The following is a 17,888-nucleotide window of genomic DNA, read 5'->3' as shown; positions in this document are numbered from 1 at the left end:
TTAAAAGGAAGCTCATCTTCTCTGTCTCTGTCTCTGTCTCTCTCTCTCTCTCTCTCTCTCTCTCTCTCTCTCTCTCTCTCTCTCTCTCTCTCTCTCTCTCTCTCTCTCTCTCTCTCTCCTCTCTCTCTACCCCCTTCCCATGCTATTTCCGTCTGCCTGTCTCGCTCTGACTAACTCTGCGTGTCTCTCAATTTCAGTCACTCTCTCTCGCTCCCTTTTTATCTCCATCTTTCTCTTCCTCCCCGTCGCTTACCCAGTGACTCATCTGTCAGTGAGCGAGTGGAGATGGCGCTCATCTCTACCCCCTCCGCCCCCCCACCATCTTCTCTCCCCAGCCGGGCCCCGCTCTGCTCTACAGGGGGTCTCTCTCATCCCCTCCCAACCCTGATTCCCTTCCCGCTCCAATAACAACACCCATCTCCATTTTCCTATGAGCTGGCTGCATCCAGGACACGATGAGGAGCTCTACAAATCCCCCAGGTCTTCAACCCGGCTATATGGTTAACTGTACGGTGTAACTGCACCATATGCTTTCAAGATTCAAGATACTGCAGTTTGGAGCGGGGAATGGCCTTAGACTACACTATTAAAAGAAGGGAACATCTGGTTGCCTGCCCATGTATCAACCTGTTAAATCATATATCAGTCTTGTTTATTGTTGCTTATCTACTTATTTCCTGGTTAGCTGTATTGGGATATGGTGCATAGATGAGTAAGTCTCACAGAAGACACTGCATTTCAAGCCCTCCCAGCATCCTCCTGTAACAGGAAGCGTACTACAAACACAGTTCTTTGTTGGAGTGTATTGCCTGGCCTCCCACATGTCATAATCTTTATTTAACTAGGCAAGTTAGTTAAGAACAAGTTCTTATTTACAATGACTGCCTACCAGGGTACAGATTTTTACATTGTCTGTTCGGGGATTCGAGCCAGATACCTTTCATTTAGTGGCCCAACACTCTAACCACTATGCTACCTGCCACCCCTTTATGGTGGCTCAATTAGTGAGGCTGGCCACAGATAGGATCTGGGGAAGGATCGAGGCCAGAGGCTATAGGAGATTGATTGGTAAAGAGTTGGAACAGGAGAAATGAAGTCCAATTTCACAAAGAACAGCATGTGCAAAACATCATTATTCAAATACTATGAAAAACATGAATTTGGTTGAAATGAATGACCTAATTGAATAATTTAGGTAAATTCATCCTAATGTCTGGTGAGCAGAGTGGGTGAGGTCAATGTTAGTTCTGAGGCTCCATGAAGACCTTCATTCTTCCAGCCTTAGTCTTAGCCATGGCCTCCTCTGTCAACATCTTTGAGGATCTATAATATACCGCCAGGTGCCCCAATGTATACTAAATTAGCACCCACTGTCACTTTGGACTGTCTGGGCTTATAATGGTAAGGGACAAATTGTGTTTGAATATTTGACATTGGATCACTCCCACGTAGCTATTTTCTTCCCAAGTGCTGTTCTAAATGGAGAGGGGAGAGAGGGGAGAGAGTGTGCTTCCTGGCTAATTATTGTTCAGGATTAAATGGAGTGGATTCCAATCAGGTGGAAAGAGTTTTCTAAAATAATGAATGAGTGACCTCAGGTGAAAACACATTAGGATGGCTATCATGTTAACCTGCAAAGCTTCTATTTTGTCTGGTTCAAAAATATCCTCCAGCACGCAACTGTCTGAGAGCGGATACAAGTGCCCCCGGCATTAAAATGAACATCTCTTGCCTCCCAACATTAGTACAAGATAAACAGTTGAGGCTAAAGCCGTCACAACAATAGACTTTCAGCCCTGCTTGTGTTGCTAACACACAAATGGAGTGACATGACAAGCCATCAGATCACAACTGACTTCAGACTAAAATGGTCCGACTGTGTCAAGCTAAGAGGCTACAAGGAGGGATAAATGTATTGTTGATGCTAATCAAACAAGACTCTGCCTTAACCTCCAGCAATTACAAACAAGTGTTACTTTACAGTGTCCAGAACTGTTCCGAAATAATAACCATTCAGCATCTGTCCTAAACTGTTCTGAAATAATAACCTTTCACCATCTGTCCTAAACTGTTCCGAAATAATAACCATTCAGCATCTGTCCTAAACTGTTCTGAAATAATAACATTCAGCATCTGTCCTAAACTGTTCTGAAATAATAACCATTCAGCATCTGTCCTAAACTGTTCTGAAATAATAACCATTCAGCATCTGTCCTAAACTGTTCTGAAATAATAACCATTCAGCATCTGTCCTTAACTGTTCCCGAAATAATAACCATTCAGCATCTGTCCTAAACTGTTCTGAAATAATAACCAGTCATTATCTGCCCTTAACTATTCCAAAATAATAACCAGTCATTATTTGTCCTGAATTGTTCTGAAGTAATAACCATTCATTATCTGTCCTAAACTGTTCCAAAATAATAACCAGTCATTATCTGTCCTTAACTGTTCTGAAGTAATAACCATTCAACATCTGTCCTTAACTGTTCCAAAATAATAACCAGTCATTATCTGTCCTGAACTGCATTCATCATATCCTGCTTGTATACATGACAGGCCAAATACCTACAATACTGTGGGAGGGAACAAGCCAAATACCTACAATACTGTGGGAGGGAACAAGCCAAATACCTACAATATTGTGGAAGGAAACAAGCCAAATACCTACAATATTGTGGAAGGAAACAAGCCAAATACCTACAATATTGTGGGAGGGAACAAGCCAAATACCTACAATACTGTGGAAGGAAACAAGCCAAATACCTACAATATTGTGGGAGGAAACAAGCCAAATACCTACAATATTGTGGAAGGAAACAAGCCAAATACCTACAATATTGTGGAAGGAAACAAGCCAAATACCTACAATATTGTGGGAGGGAACAAGCCAAATACCTACAATATTGTGGGAGGGAACAAGCCAAATACCTACCATATTGTGGAAGGAAACAAGCCAAATACCTACAATATTGTGGGAGGGAACAAGCCAAATACCTACCATATTGTGGAAGGAAACAAGCCAAATACCTACAATATTGTGGGAGGGAACAAGCCAAATACCTACAATATTGTGGAAGGAAACAAGCCAAATACCTACAATACTGTGGAAGGAAACAAGCCAAATACCTACAATATTGTGGGAGGGAACAAGCCAAATACCTACAATACTGTGGAAGGAAACAAGCCAAATACCTACAATACTGTGGAAGGAAACAAGCCAAATACCTACAATACTGTGGAAGGAAACAAGCCAAATACCTACAATATTGTGGGAGGGAACAAGCCAAATACCTACAATATTGTGGGAGGGAACAAGCCAAATACCTACAATATTGTGGGAGGGAACAAGCCAAATACCTACAATATTGTGGGAGGGAACAAGCCAAATACCTACAATACTGTGGAAGGAAACAAGCCAAATACCTACAATACTGTGGAAGGAAACAAGCCAAATACCTACAATATTGTGGGAGGGAACAAGCCAAATACCTACCATATTGTGGGAGGGAACAAGCCAAATACCTACAATATTGTGGGAGGGAACAAGCCAAATACCTACAATATTGTGGGAGGGAACAAGCCAAATACCTACAATATTGTGGGAGGGAACAAGCCAAATACCTACAATATTGTGGGAGGGAACAAGCCAAATACCTACAATATTGTGGGAGGGAACAAGACAAATACCTACAATATTGTGGGAGGGAACAAGCCAAAATCTGTAGGCTAAAACAAACAAAAAAACAATTACTTTAAGATGTCAGAACTGGTTACATGAATAAGTGAAACAAGCCCATGTGAACTAAAATGGCTATTAATCAGGAGTGATTTACTTTCGGAGATGAATATTTCATAGTGAGGGATTGTGTGTGCGTGGGTGTGTGTGTGTGTGTCTGTGTATGCGTGTGCGTGTATGTGTGTGTGTGTGTAAAAGGAGGGAAGGCCCCTTAACCCTGTGGCCCCTCAGCTGGCTGGGTTCAGGAGCAGGAGCCTTGCCCGCCAGAGGAGGAAAAATCAACGGCTGATTATTAATGAGGCCTCTCCACTATGTCAAGCTCAGTCTCTGCCAGGACTCAATGAAAAACAGAGGGAAAGTCACAGACCAATCTTATCTGGCTGAACCTGTTTCCCCTTCCTACTGCCAGCCGATCTAACACAAAACAAATGGCCTTTCCCCGGCACTTATTTTCGGTCTCCAAGCCTGTGTGTGTGTACTGTAGTGTCATGGGAATCATGCAGGTTCCTACCTCCCCAGTCTGTGTCAGGGTCAGCTTGGGCAGCTTGCTCTTGGAACTGGTGATGGTGCTGCCAAAAGCTGGGTTGCTGTAGCCCACGTCCACCACCTCCAGAGGAGGCTTGAGCTCCGGGGAGTCCAGGGGCATCTGGTCCTGGCCATCCATGGGCCGCACGTAGGCCGTAGGCTTCTGCTGCTGCACGGCGCTGGGCTTGACGTGCAGACCCTGCGGGAAGGTGGGAGTGGAGAGGCCACTGGGCAGCAGGGAGGTAGAGGCCACTGGGGAACTGGCCCCGTGGGAGCCCGGCTCCTGCTCCAGGGGAGACTTAACATGAGTGTTGCTGTCCTTGTAGCTGCCATGCTCAGCCGATGACGGGGCCTTAGGGGCCTGCTGCTGCCCGCCCCCGTGCCTCCTGGAGAGAGTGGAGGTGGAGGAGGAGGAGGGGCTGCTGCTGGAGTCTCCCCTGTGGTCCACTACCTCGCCCTGTGAGATGAGCAGCTCCTCGTGTCTTTGGGGCTGCTGCTGCTCATGGGTGAAGGAGTGTTTCCCCCTGCTGCAGGATGGGCCCCCACCCCCTGGACCCCCAGGCCCCCACCCCATGGACCCCCTGGCCCCCAACCCCCTGACCTCCCACCCCCTGGGTGCTGCAGTGGGCTCCCCGGGACCAGTCGGAGGACCAGGACTTCTTGGAGCTCTGATGGCCGTGCAGCAGGCTGGAGCTGGTCAGAGAAGAAGAGGAGGGAGGAGGGGGCATGGATGTTGTATGGTTCCCTGTGCCCACCCTGTTGCTCCCCCTCTGGCCTCCCTTGGTTAAGAAGCTGGGCTGGTCTTGCTTCTCCATGGGGCCAGGGGTCTGGGGAACAAAGTTCTTGGGGATGCCCACCAGGTGGCTCTGGTTGGAGTGGCTGGTCAGGAGCTCCTTCATCTCATCGTAGTTCCCCAGAGTGTTCTGCACCCGGTTGGCCAGAGCGTCACCTTTGTTTGTCTACAGAGACAGAGACAGAGAGAGTGATAGAGGAGAGACGGTGAGATGTATAGTTAGTTACAGCCTCTCGTCCTCTCCTCAAGGTTATCATTCCCCACTACTCTGACAACTGACAGAGAGCAGCAGGTCATCAGAGATACACCTAATTACAGACAGACAGGAACTCTGCAGGCAGTGTGTGTGATAGGAGGTGTGTGCGTGTGTGTGTGTGTTTGTGTGTGTGTGTGCGTGTGTGTGTGTGTGTGTGTGTGTGTGTGTGTGTGTGTGTGTGTGTGTGTGTGTGTGTGTGTGTGTGTGTGTGTGTGTGTGTGTGTGTGTGTGTGTGTGTGTGTGTGTGTGTGTGTGTGTGTGTGTGTGTGTGTGTGTGTGAGAATGCGTGCATACATAGAAAAGGGTGAAATCATGCCTTAGTGAGCAAGACGATTAGGCTGTACATTAAAAGCAACTCAGGAAAATGAAAAAGTAAGTAGCCACTCTCTGAGTCTAATACAAACCTTACAAACTGTATTAAACTATACTCCTGTACAAAGCACGTTCAGAAATCCATCTTAAGAAGGCACAGTTGGTGTATTAACATGTATTAAACAAGTGATTAAAACAAGCATTCTTAGTGTGGATCTATAGATAATAGATACCTTGTTTAGGTTGTTGGTCCCCCCCAAAGTGGATAGACTGGGCGCTTCTGTCTGTCAGTATAAAAAGACAGTAGTTTATAATCTAGTCACACTGAGGGATATAGTAGACCAATGGGATGATCTCACTAAGTGTATAATCTAGTCACACTGTGGGATATAGTAGACCAATGGGATGATCTCACTAAGTGTATAATCTAGTCACACTGTATAATCTAGATATAGTAGACCAATGGGATGATCTCACTAAGTGTATAATCTAGTCACACTGTGGGATATAGTAGACCAATGGGATGATCTCACTAAGTGTATAATCTAGTCACACTGTGGGATATAGTAGACCAATGGGATGATCTCACTAAGGATATAGTAGACCAATGGGATGATCTCACTAAGTGTATAATCTGGGATGTCACACTAGTCACACTGATATAGTAGACCAATGGGATGATCTCACTAAGTGTATAATCTAGTCACACTGTGGGATATAGTAGACCAATGGGATGATCTCACTAAGTGTATAATCTAGTCACACTGTGGGATATAGTAGACCAATGGGATGATCTCACTAAGTGTATAATCTAGTCACACTGTGGGATATAGTAGACCAATGGGATGATCTCACTAAGTGTATAATCTAGTCACACTGTGGGATATAGTAGACCAATGGGATGATCTCACTAAGTGTATAATCTAGTCACACTGTGGGATATAGTAGACCAATGGGATGATCTCACTAAGTGTATAATCTAGTCACACTGTGGGATATAGTATATCTCAGTAGATAATCTAGTCACACTGTGGGATATAGTAGACCAATGGGATGATCTCACTAAGTGTATAATCTAGTCACACTGTGGGATATAGTAGACCAATGGGATGATCTCACTAAGTGTATAATCTAGTCACACTGTGGGATATAGTAGACCAATGGGATGATCTCACTAAGTGTATAATCTAGTCACACTGTGGGATATAGTAGACCAATGGGATGATCTCACTAAGTGTATAATCTAGTCACACTGTGGGATATAGTAGACCAATGGGATGATCTCACTAAGTGTATAATCTAGTCACACTGTGGGATATAGTAGACCAATGGGATGATCTCACTAAGTGTATAATCTAGTCACACTGTGGGATATAGTAGACCAATGGGATGATCTCACTAAGTGTATAATCTAGTCACACTGTGTAGATATAGTAGACCAATGGGATGATCTCACTCTAGTCACACTGTATATAGTAGACCAATGGGATGATCTCACTGTGTATAATCTAGTCACACTGTATATAGAGACCAATGGGATGATCTCACTAAGTGTATAATCTAGTCACACTGTGGGATATAGTAGACCAATGGGATGATCTCACTAAGTGTATAATCTAGTCACACTGTGGGATATAGTAGACCAATGGGATGATCTCACTAAGTGTATAATCTAGTCACACTGTGGGATATAGTAGACCAATGGGATGATCTCACTAAGTGTATAATCTAGTCACACTGTGGGATATAGTAGACCAATGGGATGATCTCACTAAGTGTATAATCTAGTCACACTGTGGGATATAGTAGACCAATGGGATGATCTCACTAAGTGTATAATCTAGTCACACTGTGGGATATAGTAGACCAATAAAATACAATAAAATTGCCAAGCTGTTTTCCGTATAGGGAGATCATTTGGCTATTGAAAGGCAACAAAGGGAAAAGATACATGCGTACAGTGTAGCAGCGTTTGGTATCACAGAGGACTGTGGTGATAGTAAAGGACAACACTACGTCAGACTCAGGAAGCATAAGCCTGTGTATTTGGGATGGTGTGGAGCATGAAGAGACATGATGCTGTGAGGGGGAATTATCTTCTGGGTGGTTGACCTTTGACCTGTCAACCGAAGAGGATGCCAGCTAGTGTAACGAATCTCCTCCTCGTCTGATGATGAAGAATAGGAATCATCGGACCAGTTTAATAAAGAAACTGAACACTGGATGACAAAAACAACAAAAGAGAACGAAACAGTTCTGTCTGGTAAGGATACAAAGACAGAAAACAACTACCCACAAAATCATAGTGGGAAAACAGGCTGCCTCAGTATGGTTCTCAATCAGAGACAACGATCGACAGCTGCCTCTGCTTGGGAACCATACCAGGCCAAACACAGAAATACAAAAGCTAGAATACACAACATAGAATGCCCACCCTATCTCACGCCCTGACCAAACTAAAACAGGGACATAAAAAAGGAACTAAGGTCAACGTGACCCCCCCCCCCCACACAGGTGCGGACTCCGGCCGCAAAACATAAACCCATAGGGGAGGGTCTGGATGGGCATCTGTCCGCGGTGGCGGCTCTGGTGCGGGACGTGGACCCCACTCCAGCGGGCTCCGGGACCCTCGCTGCGTGGACCCTCGCAGCGGGCTCCGGTCTGAAGACCCTCGTAGAGGGCGCCACTGGACTGAGGGGCGCCTCTGTACTGAGGGGCGCCTCTGGACTGAGGGGCTCCTCTGGACTGAGGGGCGCCTCTGGACTGAGGGGCGCCTCTCAACTGAGGGGCTGCCATTCTGGCAGCTCCGGAGTGAAGGGCGGTTCTGGCAGCTCCGGAGTGAAGGGCGGCTCTGGCAGCTCCGGAGTGAAGGGCGGCTCTGGCAGCTCCGGAGTGAAGGGCGGCTCTGGCAGCTCCGGAGTGAAGGGCGGCTCTGGCAGCTCCGGAGTGAAGGGCGGCTCTGGCAGCTCCGGAGTGAAGGGCGGCTCTGGCAGCGCCGGAGTGAAGGGTGGCTCTGGCAGCGCTGGACAGGCGGGAGGCTCTGGCAGTGCCGGACAGGCGGGAGGCTCTGGCAGCGCCAAACAGGTGGGAGGCTCTGACAGCGCCGGTCAGGCAGAAGGCTCTTGCAGCTCCGGGCTGGAGGGAGACGCTGGCAGCTCCGGGCTGGAGGGAGACACTGGCAGCTCCGGGATGGAGGGAGGCACTGGCAGCTCCGGGCTGGAGGGAGACACTGGCAGCTCCGGGATGGAGGGAGATGCTGGCAGCTCCGGGATGGAGGGAGACGCTGGCAGCTCTGGGCTGGAGTGAGACGCTGGCAGCTCCGGGCTGGAGGGAGACTCTGGAGGAAGGAGACGGAGAGACAGCCTGGTCCTTGGTGAAGGCACAGGATAGACCGGGCCGTGGAGGCGCACTGGAGGTCTCGAACTAAGAGCCTGCACAACAGGCGCAGGTACAGGACGCACTGGGCTGTGCAGACACACGGGAGACACAGTGCGCAGCCCCGAAGCAGGATATCCTGGCCTGTGGAAATGCACTGGAGGTCTGGAGACCAGGGTTGACACCATCCGTCCTGGCTGGATCCTCACCCTAGCCCGGCAGATGCGGGGAGCTGGGATGTAGCGCACCTTGCTAAGAACACGTACTGGAGACACCGTGCGGTCCACCGCATAACACGGTGCCTGACCAGTACGATGCCCACCATGGTAAGCACATCTTGGAGAGCTGTAGTGCCGAGCGGGCACAGGAAGTGCAGGGTTGGGAGGTGCACAGGAGGCCTGATGCGTGGGGCTGGCACAGTCTTCACTGTCTCTGCTTCGCTTCCGTCACTCACCTCCAATTTCGCCCTGTCCGGCTCTGGTTCCATCCTTGGCTCATTACGATAAGCTCGGGGAGTTGGCACAGGTCTGACTCCTGACTCTGCCACACTCCCACCCCCAAGACATTTTTGGGGCTGCCTCTCAGGCTTCCTTGCCAGCCGTGCCAACTCCTCGTAGTGTTTCCTCTCAGGCTTAGCTGCCTCCAGTTCCTCCTGTGGACAGAGATACTCCCCAGCCTGTGCCCAGGGTCCCTTGCATTCCAGTATCTCCTCCAATGTCCATTTTTCCAAACAGCTCTGCTGCTCCTCACCACGCTTCTTGGTCCTTTGGTGGTGGGTTGTTCTGTAACGAATCTCCTCCTCGTCTGATGATGAGGAATAGGAATCTTCGGACCAACACGCAGCGTGGTAAGTGTTCATCGTAAATTTAATAAAGAAACTGAACACTGCATAACAAAAACAACAAAAGAGAATGAAACAGTTCTGTCTGGTAAGGATGCAAAGACAGAAAACAACTACCCACAAAATCATAGTGGGAAAACAGGCTGCCTCAGTATGGTTCTCAATCAGAGACAACGATCGACAGCTGCCTCTGATTAGGAACCATACCAGGCCAAACACAGAAATACAAAACCTAGAATACACAACATAGAATGCCCACCCCAACTCACGCCCTGACCAAACTAAAATAGAGACATAAAAAAGGAACTAAGGACAGGACGTGACAGTACCCCACCAATGTGCGGACTCCGGCCGCAAAACCTAAACCAATAGGGGAGGGTCTGGGTGAGCATCTGTCCGCGGGGGTAGCTCTAGTCTTGGCCCACTTACGTGGCGCCTCTGGAGCGGGGACCCTCGCAGCGGGCCCCGGACTGAAGACCCTCGTAGAGGGCGCCACTGGACTGAGGGGGCGCCTATGGACTGAGGGACGCCTGTGGACTGAGGGGCGCCTCTGGACTGATGGGCGCCTCTGGACTGAGGGGCGCCTCTGGACTGAGGGGCACCTTTCGACTGAGGGGCTGCGATTCTGGCAGCTCCGGAGTGAAGGGTGGCTCTGGCAACTCTGGAGTGAAGGGCGGCTCTAAGGTCAGGACTTGACAGCTAGGGCTAAACTTCTGTCTGCATGCCAAGCATCACCCCTAACCAACCTTCCCATAAAACTCTAATGGCTGTGCGGTTGTTGTTCCAAAAATAATAGCATTTTAGCTCACCCACATGGATAACTAATATATATATATATATATAAAAAAAAATATATGCCATTTAGCAGACGCTTTTATCCAAAGCGACTTACAGTCATGTGTGCATACATTCTACGTATGGGTGGTCCCGGGAATCGAACCCACTACCCTGGCGTTACAAGCGCCATGCTCTACCAACTGAGCTACAGAGGACCAACTATCCCCAGTTACTGTCATTGGAGTGGATTCTAAGCAGTGATGGCAGAGTTTGACATAAGGGCTGAAATGGGGCAGTTTATTAGGACACAGGGGCACTGGGAGAGAGGGAGGGATTCACCAAGTGTTTGGGATATCTAAACAGACAACTGGATGGCATTTACAGCAACGACCTAGGGTCTTTCAAAGTCCTGGATGTGTCCAAATGTTTATCTCAAACGACGAGTGATACAAACTAAGGAGTGACCCCTGTATCAGGTCAGTCATAATTTCAGGAGTCAGAGACGGAAAAACCTCAAACAGATCAGGCAGCATAGACCGAACCCTACTGTAACAGCAGTCTGTGTTTGACCAACCAGCAACCAGCCCAAAGCAGTAGTCTGTTATCCACTGTCAGCATGTCCTCCAAAGGGGAGCCTAAGCACACACAGGTTATTTAAGTCATGCGGTGAGGGCTCAGTATTTTTAGTGAGTGTGATGTTGAAGGGGCACTTGTAGACCTCCCAGACGCTGTCGTTCTCAGTGAGTGCAAAGACAGGGCACAAAGGGCTCTTGTGTAAAGAAGGAATGAGCCCTGGGCTGCTGGGTTTGGAGCAGGGCTGTCCTTCAGTGCACTGACTGCAGTCTGACTGCTCTGGATAGAGACTAACCACAGGTGATGAAAGGAGTATCTTCACTAGGCAGTAGAAGTATATCAATCTCACTTTATCTGGCTATCTACTATAGATTTTATTCACAGATAAGTTACACTGCTGTAAATAGATGTTTTATACAGTACCTGTCAAAAGGTTGGACACTACGCATTCAAGGGTTTTTATTTATATTTTACTATTTTCTACTTTGTAGAATAATAGTGAAGACATCAAAACAACGAAATAACACATGTGGAATAATGTAGTAACCAAAAATGTGTTAAACAAATCTAAATACATTTCAGATTGATGACAGCTTTGCACACTCTTGGCATTCTCTCAACCAGCTTCATGAATGCTTTTCCAACAGTCTTGAAGGTGTTCCCACATATGCTAAGCTGCTTTTCTTCCACTCTGTGGTCCAACTCATCCCAAACCCAAACCTCAATTGGGTTGAGGTCAGGTGATTGTGGAGGCAAGGTCTTCTGATGCAGCACTCCATCACTCTCATTCTTGGTCAAATAGCCCTTATACAGCATGGAGGTGTGTTGGGTCGTTGTCCTGTTGAAAAACAAATGGTAGTGCCACTAAGCACAAACCAGATGGGATGGTGTATCGTTGCAGAATGCTGTGGTAGCCATGCTGGGTAAGTGTTCTTTTAATTCTAAATAAATCACAGACAGTGTCACCAGAAAAGCACCCCCACACCATAACACCTCCTCTTCCATGCTTCACGGTGGGAACCACACATACAAACAATATCCGTTCACCTACGCTCCGTCTCACAAATCTCAAATTTGGACTCATCCGACCAAAGGACAGATTTCCACCGGTCTAATGTCCATTGCTTGTGTTTCTTGGCCAAAACAAGTATCTTCTTCTTATTGGTGTCCTTTAGTAGTGGTTTCCTTGCAGCAATTCAACCATGATGGCCTGATTCACGCAGTCTCCTTTTAACAGTTGATGTTGAGAAGTGTCTGTTACTTAAACTCTGTGAAGCATTTATTTGGGCTGCAATCTAAGGTGCAGTTAACTCTAATGATCTTATCTTCTGTAGCAGACGTAACTCTGGGTCTACCTTTCCTGTGGTGGTCCTCATGAGAGCCAGTTTCATCATAGCACTTGATGATTTTTTGCGACTGCACTTGAAGAAACTTTCAAAGTTCTTGAAATGTTCAGGATTGACTGACTTTAATTTCTTAAAGTAATTATAGACTGTTGTTTCTCTGTGCTTATTTGAGCTATTCTTGCCATAATATGGACTTTGCCTTTTACCAAAAGACACACAAAAACACACCTGATTGGCTCAAACGTATTAAGAAGGAAAGAAATTCCACAAATGTATGTTTAAGTAGGCACACCTGTTAATGGAAATGCATTCCAGCTGACTACCTCATGAAGTTGGTTGAGAGAATTCCAAGAGTGTGCAAAGCTGTTGTCACGACTTCCGCCGAAGTCGGCTCCCCTCCTTGTTCGGGGGGCGTTCGGCGGTCGACGTCATCGGCCATTGCCGCTCCATTTTTCATGAGCCAATTGTAAACTGGGGATGATTAGGTAACCGTCATGGTACGAGGGCCAGATTGGGAATTTAGCCAGGACACCGGGGTTAACACCCTTACTCTTAAAATAAGTGCCATGGGATCTTTAGTGACCACAGAGAGTCAAGACAACTGTTCAACGTCCCATCCGAAAGACAGCACCCTACACAGGGCAATGTCCCCAAACATTGGGATATTTATTTATATTTATATAAAAAATTGTCCAGAGGAAATGGTGCCTCCTACTGGCCTTCCAACACCACTTCCAGCAGCATTTGGTCTCCCATACAGGGACCAACCTTGCTTAGCTTCAGAAACAATCCAGCAGTGGATGCAGAGTGGTATGCTACTGGCAGCAGATGATTGAGGGTGAACAAGCTAAATTTCAGCTATGTTGAGAGTATTGCTTGGACTTGGGGTCAATGAATGTTATCGCTGGTATACAAGGTTTTAATGTCTTGTTTATTTTTCTCTGTTTTCCTCCTTTACAGCTTTATTTGCCTGGAGCGTAGGGTTGTTGTGGCTAATGAGCTTCCACAAAGATGGAACCAAGTTTCAGCTGCTGTACAATGTTTATGTCCTTCCACCCAGAGATGAAAGCATCCCCCAGACTGGACAAAACCCGGCAAACATATATTTTTGAGAAGATCAGGACTTTTGCAATGAAAAGGCCATGGACATTACATGTCCTGCTCCAGAGGGCTCTATGGTTAGATTCCTTTGTTCATATAATTACATTACCTGAAGCAAAGTTACTCCAAGGACTAGGTTATTGGCGTTTATAGGCCTAGATCATTGGAGGCTCCTCAGAGGAAGGGGAGGACCATCCCCAGTGAATTTCATACAAATTAAAATAGTGAAACATTTAAAATGTTGAATTATTGAAAATGATCCTTTTTAGATTTAACTATACTAAATATGTTCATGTCACCAAATAATTGATTAAAACACACTGTTTTGCATCAAAACCACTCTGTAGGGTAGCACCATGGTGTAGACAGAGGACAGCTAGTTTCCGTCCTCCTCTGGGTACATTGACATCAATACAAAACCTAGGAGGCTTGTGGTTCTCATCCCAATCCATAGACTTACACAGTGATTATGACAACTTCCGCAGTAAGCATAACAGGGATACGGCACAGGGATACACTACAACTATATGCTGCATAGATACGCTACAGGGACACGCTACAGGGACACGCTACAGGGACACGCTACAGGGATGCACTACAATGGTATGCTACATGGATACGCTACAGGGACACGCTACAGGGATATGCTACAGGGACACGCTACAGAGTTACGCTAGAGGGATGCACTACAGGGATATGCTACAGGGACATGCTACAGGGACATGCTATAGGGTTACACTAGAGGGATGCACTACAGGAATACGCTACAGGAACATGCTACAGGGACATGCTATAGGGTTACACCAGAGGGATGAACTACAGGGATACAGGGATACACTACAGGGATACACTACAGGGATATGCTACAGGGATACGCTACAGGGATACGCTACAGGGATATGCTATAGGGTTACACCAGAGGGATGAACTACAGAGCTACAGGGATACACTACAGGGATATGCTACAGGGATACACTACAGGGATACACTACAAGGGATATGCTACAGGGATACGCTACAGGGATATGCTACAGGGGCATGCTACAGGGACACGCTACAGGGATATGCTACAGAGGCACGCTACAGGGACACGCTACAGGGACATGCTACAGGGATACGCTACAGGGATACGCTACGGGGACACGCTACAGGGATACTCTACAGGGACACGCTACAGGGATACGCTACAGGGACACGCTACAGGGACACGCTACAGGGACACGCTACAGGGATATGCTACAGGGGCACGCTACAGGGACACGCTACAGGGATACGCTACAGGGATACGCTACAGGGATACGCTACAGGGACACGCTACAGGGATACGCTACAGGGACACGCTACAGGGACACGCTACAGGGTTACGCTAGAGGGATGCACTACAGCGATATGCTACAGGGACATGCTACAGGGACATGCTATAGGGTTACACTAGAGGGATGCACTACAGGAACATGCTACAGGGACATGCTATAGGGTTATACCAGAGGGATGAACTACAGGGATACACTACAGGGATATGCTACAGGGATACACTACAGGGATACGCTACAGGGATACGCTACAGGGATACGCTACAGGGATACGCTACAGGGATATGCTACAGGGGCATGCTACAGGGACACGCTACAGGGATATGCTACAGGGGCACGCTACAGGGACACGCTACAGGGACACGCTACAGAGACACGCTACAGGGTTACGCTAGAGGCTACAGGAATACGCTACAGGGACATGCTAAAGGGTTACACTAGAGGGATGCACTACAGGGGTATGCTACAGGGACATGCTAAATGGTTACACTAGAGGGATATAATACAGGGACACGCTACAGGGACAAGCTACAGGGTTACGCTTGAGGGATGAAAAAATAGGGACACGCTACAGGGACAAGCTACAGGGTTACGCTAGAGGGATGCAAAATAGGGACACGCTACAGGGACAAGCTACAGGGTTACGCTAGAGGGATGCAAAATAGGGACACGCTACAGGAACAAGCTACAGGGTTACGCTAGAGGGATGCACTACAGGGATATGCTAAAGGGACACACTACAGGGACACGCGACAGGGTTAAAATAGGAAACAGCTCCGTTGAAGTGTGTGTGTGTTTATTTGTGTATGTATGTGTTTGTGCGTATATGTGCAGAGAGGATCTGAAAAAGCATTTGAATAGGAGAATACTAAAGAGACAGACTTTGAATGGTGGCAGGCAGTAGTAGTGATGTGCTGGGTCCGGGGACTAGGGAAATATAACTCTGCACAGGCCAACAGTCTCTCAATGGGAGGCTTTGTTTGCTGTCTAAATAGGTGTCAGATCCCACAGTTCAAAACCAGCATGCCATCACAACCCTACCACCCCACCACAGCCCTGTCACACCACCACAGCCCTGCCACTCCAACACAACCCTACCACCCCACCACAGCCCTGTCACCCCACCACAGCCCTGTCACCCCACCACAGCCCTGCCACCCCACCACAGCCCTGTCACCCCACCACAGCCCTGTCACCCCACCACAGCCCTGCCACTCCAACACAACCCTACCACCCCACCACAGCCCTGCCACTCCAACACAACCCTACCACCCCACCACAGCCCTGCCACTCCAACACAACTCTAACACCCCACCACAGCCCTGCCACTCCAACACAACTATGCCACCCCAGCACAGTCCTGCCACTCCAACACAACCCTACCACCCCACCACAGTCCTGCCACTCCAACACAACCCTACCACCCCACCACAGCCCTGCCACTCCAACACAACCCTACCACCCCACCACAGCCCTGCCACTCCAACACAACTCTAACACCCCACCACAGTCCTCCCACTCCAACACAACTCTGCCACCCCAGCACAGTCCTGCCACTCCAACACAACCCTACCACCACACCACAGCCCTGCCACTCCAACACAACTCTGCCACCCCACCACAGCTCTGCCATCACGGCTTTGCCAAGCAATGGTTCGGGATTAATGCACATCGGAGGGATCATGGCTTTGTGCTAGCCTTTATGATTGAACTGAGATGAGATCTGAGAAACAAAGAGTATAATTAAAGCTAATTTGACTGAGCTGATTCATACTGGATGACAATGGGAAAGTAGGTTTTATCCACAGCTAGTTGTTGTTGTAGTGACATCACAGTATAGTAAAGAGAATTCCAAAGAACACCCAAGGATACCTGTGAATGTGTAGAAAACATTGACACATCTTCCATATATTGTCTGTGAGGGAGTATGCTGTGAAGATGTTAAGTAATACAGAGGCAACAGGGATATGCTACAGGGATACGCTACAGGGATACGCTACAGGAGTACGATACAGGGATACGATACAAGGATATGCTACAGGGATACGCTACAGGGATACGATACAAGGATACGCTACAGGGATACGCTACAGGGGTACGATACAGGGATACGATACAAGGATACGATACAAGGATACGCTACAGGAGTACGCTACAGGGATACGATACAAGGATACGCTACAGGGATACGCTACAGGGATACGATACAAGGATACGCTACAGGGATACGCTACAGGGGTACGATACAGGGATACGATACAAGGATACGCTACAGGGATACGATACAAGGATATGCTACAGGGATACGCTACAGGGACACACTACAGGGATACGCTACAGGGATACGATAATACATAACTACACTGGACTGAGACTGATGATATGTACTGTAACTACCCTGGACTGAGACTGATGATATGTACTGTAACTACCCTGGACTGAGACTGATGATATGTACTGTAACTACCCTGGACTGAGACTGATGATATGTACTGTAACTACCCTGGACTGAGACTGATGATGTGTACTGTAACTACCCTGGACTGAGACTGATGATGTGTACTGTAACTACCCTGGACTGAGACTGATGATATGTACTGTAACTACCCTGGACTGAGACTGATGATGTGTACTGTAACTACCCTGGACTGAGACTGATGATGTGTACTGTAACTACCCTGGACTGAGACTGATGATATGTACTGTAACTACCCTGGACTGAGACTGATGATGTGTACTGTAACTACCCTGGACTGAGACTGATGATGTGTACTGTAACTACCCTGGACTGAGACTGATGATGTGTACTGTAACTACCCTGGACTGAGACTGATGATGTGTACTGTAACTACCCTGGACTGAGACTGATGATATGTACTGTAACTACCCTGGACTGAGACGGATGATATGTACTGTAACTACCCTGGACTGAGACTG

General features: G+C 47.7%; 1 protein-coding gene across 1 annotated transcript in view; it reads right to left on the bottom strand.

Annotated features, from left to right (window-relative positions):
• Window positions 1–17,888, bottom strand: part of aff2 (AF4/FMR2 family, member 2) — a 320,904-nt gene that overhangs the window by 222,645 nt on the left and 80,371 nt on the right. Inside the window, exons 3-5 of the mRNA XM_046323313.1 lie at window positions 5,859–5,909; window positions 4,866–5,223; window positions 4,251–4,813 (exon numbers count right to left, since the gene is read on the bottom strand). Coding sequence (XP_046179269.1) covers window positions 4,251–4,813; window positions 4,866–5,223; window positions 5,859–5,909 — 972 coding nt within the window. The remainder of the gene's footprint in view (window positions 1–4,250; window positions 4,814–4,865; window positions 5,224–5,858; window positions 5,910–17,888) is intronic.

Source organism: Oncorhynchus gorbuscha, linkage group LG23 (genome assembly GCF_021184085.1).
Source record: "Oncorhynchus gorbuscha isolate QuinsamMale2020 ecotype Even-year linkage group LG23, OgorEven_v1.0, whole genome shotgun sequence".
In the NCBI taxonomy this organism is placed as follows: Eukaryota; Metazoa; Chordata; class Actinopteri; order Salmoniformes; family Salmonidae; genus Oncorhynchus; species Oncorhynchus gorbuscha.
This window is presented reverse-complemented; position numbering and strand designations above follow the sequence as displayed.